The following is a 6,950-nucleotide window of genomic DNA, read 5'->3' as shown; positions in this document are numbered from 1 at the left end:
CCTGTGGCATGTTATGACTCTACTACCAAACGCATGTGGGGTGGGGGATGGGGGGTATTATATTGGATAGGACCTGCCACAGCCAACGTGCAGCTAACTAATGTCGCTCCTATTTGTTTCAGCAGCACGCAGGGCCAACATCCAACAGGTCACCTTCCAGATGAACTGTGCAACTCTACCCCCAAGGCTGAAAACACCACCTACCCCTGATTCCTCCTGCAGGAACACTCTATGCGTGTGAGACCACTGCTTACCTCTGCCTGCCTGAAACCAGAAGAACTCCCTACAAACCCCTTTGAGAGGAAGAAGCGGATGCTAACTCCTTGGTCATAGTCCCTTTCCAGCAGGAAGTAGCTAAGAGCGATTGTCATCCCGAGGTCGTTGCTTCACAAGGCTAAAAGACACTTATGGGACAAGGGGGGGAGTGTTGGGAGGGCGGGGCTAGGAATAAGGAGGAAACTGGTCTTGCAAGGTGTGTTAGGCCATAAAAACTGTGAACAATGCACTGCCCTGGGAGGGGGGGGTCATTATCGTTGGCCCCAGGACAGATGATCAGATATGGCCTGGGGACCCCCAACACCTGGGGGCCTTCCTGTAAGCCCACAAAAGGGGGCGGAACCATATCTGCAAGACAAAGACCCCAGAAGGTTATAAAAAGTGAAGCCCTCTGCATGTTACTTCACTCTGATTTGGAAATTATCCCCGGAGTCCACTAGTGTTAATAAACGGGGTCCCTCCCTTTCTCTAGGAAGTGTGCTTGGTATTTCTTTGGTCTTCTGCAACAAAGTAAGAAGTTGGATGTATGAAACTTGAGATAGGGGAATAGTTCTGTGATAAAGATATACATTTGAAAGTCAAAAGCATATAGAAAATCAAAAGCATTTAAAGTTCTATGGCAGAATGAGATCACTAATGTAGTGTATGTAAATAGAAAAGAGGTTTGAGAAATAAGCTTTCCAGTATACTGGGGATAAGGAAGAACCAGAAAGGAAAATGAGAGAGAACCACCAGGTTAGTAGGAGGAACATCAGAACAGTGCAAATTAATTACAAGAGGAGATTCAATTAAAGACTTACAGATATTTTTTTACTCTTGGTCACTTCTTTACTTCTTGGGTCTCTCTCTACTATATTAGTAATTTCAAAAGATAAGCAATAAATAAATAAATATTTCCTGGCCAATAGATGTTTGTTAAATTACAATATATATATATATATATATATATACACACACACACACATACATACATATGTGTGCATATATATCAACCAGGAACTGTTAGTCACTTATTGAATGAGCTTAGTAGGTGGAGTGAAATAATGTAAACAAGATAGAAATAGGATAAAGGGGTCCAATTGTATGATGATAGCTGGAAATTAGACTTTTGATAGTGAGCATGATGTAGAACACATAGATATTCAATTATAATGTTGAAAACCTGAAACGTGTATAGTGTTGTAAACAATGTTACTTCAATAAAAAAAATAAATTTTAAAAGAATTAAAAAAATAAATGATGACTCACTGAACACTCAGATGATGGTTAACATTGTTAGCAAAATGTATTTTTAAATTAATGTATGTACACTGTATTTTACACGTAATGTTATTGCACACTTAATAGGTGACAGTGGAGTAAATGTAACATTTATGTGCACCGAGAAACCAAAAAATGTGTGTAACTCGTGTTATTGCGGCATTTGTTTCATTGTGGTGGTCTGGAATGGAACCCACATTATTTGCGACGTGTGCCTATAAAACCTAAAATAAGGGTTTCATTGAGTCACTTACATTTGCAGCCCTGGACTCTAGCACATTTTAACACCCCCCTCCCCCACCCGTACAGTCTACCCAAACAAAACCAAGGTCTCCGACAGCTTCTGAAGCATTCTCGGCTTTATTCAAATTGCTTTCCTGGGCAAAGAATGTAGTAAGTCTGCCTTCTAGCTACCACCCCCTCCCTTTGTGTTTTTCATTCCGGAGGCTCTTCCACTAGATACAATGGAACACGTGTCGGGGGGGTGGGATGAATTTGTCCCGGGCTTTCATGCAGAGACCCCCATCAGCAAAGAACTTTAAAGCTGCTGGTACCCGCAGTTTAGAGAGCTGCGGGAAAACGAAGCCTGGTGGCCTTGATCGCTCTCGTTTGTCAAACTGCTAATTGAGAGCCAGGAAGTCAGGTGCTCCTCTTTATTTATTTTTCCCCTCCGTTTTATTGAGATGCAAACTGACATATAACATTGAATTAGTTTAAGGTTTGCAACATAATAATTTGATATATGTACATGTCACGAAATGATTACCACAATAAGTTTAGTTAACATCCATTACCTCGAGGGCATTCTCTCTTTTAAAGAAATCCTATCCTTTTTCTAATGAGACAGAGGCTATCTGCCTGAAGCACCCTGTCTTTCTACCCACCCTGTACTTGACTCCCCTATGCCAGACCCTCCTGCTCCAGAATGGTGGTCTGCAAAGACAAAGAAAAGGTTACATAGAATTTCCACCCCCTTGCTTGGACCCGGCAATATTCTTAGGTTCACAAGTTAACATCTTTGAATTGTGAAAAAAAAAAAACACACACCCAGCTTGCACAGGCGCAGAGCCAGCAGCTGTAGGTGGAGACCCAAGTAGCAGAGTGCATGGGGCAATTAGTCAAGAGTTGTATTTTAGGAAAATATATGCTTGCGATTTGCTAAGTGTTTATTGTAGGGGTGGGAGGTTGAAAAAGGGGGAGAAATCTTAAATTTCTTAGATGTTGAGTTTGGAAACATAGGGAGGAAAATTGAAAGCTGTAGACCAGTGGTTCTCAACCGTCTGGCCCTTTAAATACAGTTCCTCATGTTGTGGCCCAACCATAAAATTATTTTCGTTGCTACTTCATAACTGTCATGTTGCTACTATTATGAATCGTAATGTAAATATCTGATGTGCAGGATGGTCTTAGGCGACCCCTGTGAAAGGGTCGTTCGACCGCCAAAGGGGTCGCGACCCACAGGTTGAGAACCGCTGCTGTAGACTGTTATTATTGTTGTCATAAATATATTAGTGCTGGAGCCCAACTCTAAAAACTGTCCCTTCGGAAGGCATACTAAAAAGCACCGTGTGGGGAAGGACTGTGGGTTGGAGGATATGACCGGATTGCCAGGCTAGAGGAGAAAAAGCTGATTAAAGAAAGAGCCAGCGGAGGGGAGGGGAAAGCCCGAAAATGATGACTGTCCAGGGAAAAAGGGGTAGACAGGAGGGCAACCATTGAGTCTAAAAGGAACCTATCACAAACACGGATAGGAATATCATTTGCCTACAGATTTCCTTCTTTAACTCTTTCCAATTGGGGTGGTCAATACATCTCATTATTTTACATCAAGTAATTCCCCGGGCAAAATTAAAAGGTGGTGCTTTCATTCTATCACCTTGCCACTGGATTTAAATAAAAATCACTACAAAAGGTAATTTCAATCTTGAAGGTCATGGGCACAGGATCCTAGTGCAATTTCTATTAGCAGCCACCGTTTCGCACTTTTAATTCTGACAGCAACACAGAGAAGGTACTTTTGTCCCTATTGATGGATGAGGAAACTGAGCCTTTTTAAAGTGGCTGAACCAGGATTCTATCCAGTAACGCGTGTACACAAAGGCAAAATCTTCCCTGGTAATAGTACGCGCATAATTACTAACAGGTCACCAAAGAGCCTTAGCCGTTTGCCGATTCTCTCCTCTGGCTTTTGGTGAGAACCAGACAACACCCCATTTGGAAGGACTAACTCGTCTTTCTGAAAGCTAAAAGAACAAGAAGCAACTTCAGTGGAAGTTGAAAACAAAGTACTATTTTTGCCATCCATTTAACACACAATGTGTGTTTTATTTTGACCTCAGGGCGAGTCAAAGAGGGAACTGGAGCCAGTTGAAGCTTCTGCATATCTAGCCCGATTTCTAGGCGTCTAAAGATCAAGGAATTAATTTTCCTGGTGGGAGTTTCATTCACCTGAGGTAGCCTCAGGAACTGGAGGCGCATCTTTGATTTTAAAAGGTGGAAACGTGATGAATCCAGAAATATATGATTGCTGGGTTCATTGCACCGGTGGCCCCAGTTTTCTCCTTCCCCTCCCAGTCTGGTTTACTCTGCAGCTACCTTTTGCATTACAATGGCCTTGGTGAGCCTGGCAGACAGGATTAACTGAGAATTCGCAAGGGTGTGTGTGGGTGTGGGGCTGCCAGAAGAGGGCGGGCCTAAATTTGGTTGAGCCTCCTTTATAAATCGGGAGCCTCCAAATTTTTCATCTTTTTGCAAAATTGACTGGTTGGGTCCTGTCCCTGCAAAGCTGACCCATTTCCTCCCTTCTTTTTGATACCTTTACATCTGGAGATTTTCATATTTCTCTAAGCTCTTCTAGCTAAATACTGAAGCCTGGGTCTTTCTTACAATCTAGCTCTTTGGTGTTTTTTTCTCTTTCCTTCAACTCAGCAACATGAGTGTGGATTCGGCTTATCCCCAAAGCCTGCCCTGCTCCGAACCATCCAATTCTAGGGAGCCTTCACCAGTGCCTGAGATGTACGAGCCTGAAGAAAACTATGCGTCCTTGCCAATGTCATCTGGTGAGACACCCCACGCAGAGACTGGTAAGAAAAAACGGAATCCTCAAAAGTCTGAGTTCCTGAAGGGAGAAGGGAAGAAAGAAAGGGTGTGGTGGGCAAGGGTCATCCTTTTCCTTCTTGAGCAATTACAGCCCATTTATAGGAGCAGGTGTCATTATCTATTGATCCTGGCAACACCTCTCCTTCCGTTATAATTTAGTGGCGCGTGCCCTTTCACCTGTGTGCCAGGTGTCGGGCTGCGGGCTGAGACTGGGAATGTGGAATCGGATCCACTGTATACTGCATGTTTGAGAACCTCTGTGCGCAGACACAGTGAAAACAAATACGTGTGGTAAATAAACTGATGCTTAAGTCCGAACACACATTAACAGTAAATACTACTAAGTCAGAAGTGGGAACAGCGCAGTTTGGGGTCGGGGGCAGGGTGTCTGGTGGTGAGCATCACTTCCAGGTCCGTCTCTTCCTGGAATGCCAGGAATGGCATGGCTAATTATACAAATGCCACCTTGTTGAGATGTTTTCACTTTCTACAGCTCTGTGAGCACGTGCGATGCTCACATCTCCTCAATCCCCAAGAAGTCTTCATTCCACTTTATGGTGGATAATTTAATCTGCTGATAGTCAAAGTGGCTAGAGTTTGTAAGTGATACCCAGTTTGGCTTCAAAACCTGTATGGGGAATGCTGGGGATACTTAAAGCCGGTACCTTTTTTTTTTTTTAGATATCAGTTTGTTAAAAATGAAAACGTTAAACCAACTTTTACCCAAGAGTGCCACTTTTAACATAGTACAAAAACAATAGCTTAGCCCTGCCTTGTGTGTTCAGTGGTTAGACTGTCGTCCCGTGCACCGCTGGACCTCGGGTTTGATCCCCGGTTGGGGTACCTGAGGAGGCAACTGATCCATCTCTCTCTCTCTCTCTCTCTCTCTCTCCCTCTCTCCCTCTCTCCCTCTCTCATCACTGAAGAAAAAAAAGTCTTTGAGTGAGGATTTAAAAAATACTAGTTTAAAAACTATAAATTGAGTGAGGGGGGAATAATTTTGGAAATGAGGTTTCAGAGCTAATAAAGACTAAGTCTGGGGTGGAGAGGGTAAATGAGGGGGAAAAAACAAAGATTGGACATCTGTAATACTTCCAACAATAAAGATAAATTTTAAAAAAGGACAAAGTCTGGGGGTAGAAATAGAAGCCTATTGAAACTCACGTGTCCTGTTAGTCCTGGTATTTAGAAATGGCGAGTAAACTGTTGACTTTAGGATTTCCAGAGTCCGATCATTGGTTTATGTTTTTATTTTATGTTTTTTAGAATAAACACCTGGATTCCATGAGCTAAGACAGGAGGAAGGCTTTATTTGCCTCCCTGGGTCGTGCTTTCCCTCAGCGGGCGCCCCAGCTCCTGGCCCTCCAGCACAGAGCCTTCTGCGCTTGGAGTGATGCGTGCAGGAGCTAGCCTGCTGGACCTGCTCTCTAAAAGACGATGATTCTGGCATTCTTTCTCCTTTACCGTATTTCTTCTGAGTTTTCTCTGATCGGGTTTTTTGTGTGTGTGTTTTTTTCCCGCAGAACTTTATGATTTCGTTAACGCAAATACAATGTGTACACTATCTATTCCTTTTCTTCGCTGTGCAGCCTGGCATTGGGATTGGTGACTCTGATGGCCAGCTGGGCTGCTCTTTCCACAGTGGCTTTGCGGTTCTTTGAGGAGACGTTGTGAGCAGTCTCAGCTCAGTAAGATTTGTTGCACATCAGCAGCACTCCAAGCTCCTTGATGTTATGGACCAGAAACTTCCAGAAGACACTGGGCAGCATGTGCTTTGTTTTCTTGTTGCTCCCATAACCAATGTTGGGCATCAAGACCTGGCCCTTGCATCTTCTATGCACCCTATTGTCAATGGCTCTGGGTTTCCGCCATTTTCGCTTCATTTTGACATATCGGTCTGACTAGTGCTGGATGAACTTCTTGGTCCTCTTTTTGACAATCTTGGGTTTCATGAGGGGTCTGAGGGCAGCCTTGGTGCCGAGCAGGAGATGGCTGCCACCTCCCAGGAAGAGAGCTCTCTGGTGGTTTTTGTTGTTGTTTTTTAATTCTCTTCCTCCTTAACTTGGCCCAGGGGCGGGTACCTAGTGGTACCCGTACCACTGTCGGTATGATGTTCTGTAATGAGTACCATGCATTTCTTTACTAAGGTCTTGGTGTGGGTACCAATTCGTTGTTGGGATGTGTTGTAGACAACATCAGTAATCCTTGTTTTTCTCGTACAACACCGAGTCCCAGGAGAAGTTGCCCATGTCCAGCCTCAAGGCGCAGCACTTGCTGCCTCCCCAAAAGAGAGATGGTGTGTTTATGGGGGCGGG

General features: G+C 43.8%; 1 protein-coding gene and 1 pseudogene across 1 annotated transcript in view; one reads left to right on the top strand and one right to left on the bottom strand.

The window, feature by feature from the left end:
- The first annotated feature begins 4,468 nt into the window (after nt 1-4,468).
- The window catches only part of NANOG (Nanog homeobox), a 5,405-nt gene continuing 2,923 nt past the window's right edge, over nt 4,469-6,950 (top strand). The window contains 1 exon segment of the mRNA XM_015564076.1: nt 4,469-4,619. Within this exon segment, the coding sequence (XP_015419562.1) occupies nt 4,469-4,619 (151 nt within the window).
- LOC107183116 overlaps nt 6,201-6,950 on the bottom strand; it is a 1,088-nt pseudogene continuing 338 nt past the window's right edge.

This window comes from Myotis davidii, unplaced genomic scaffold (genome assembly GCF_000327345.1).
Source record: "Myotis davidii unplaced genomic scaffold, ASM32734v1 scaffold801, whole genome shotgun sequence".
NCBI lineage: Eukaryota > Metazoa > Chordata > Mammalia > Chiroptera > Vespertilionidae > Myotis > Myotis davidii.
The sequence above is the reverse complement of the archived record's forward strand: the minus strand, read 5'-3'. Positions and strand labels throughout refer to the sequence as shown.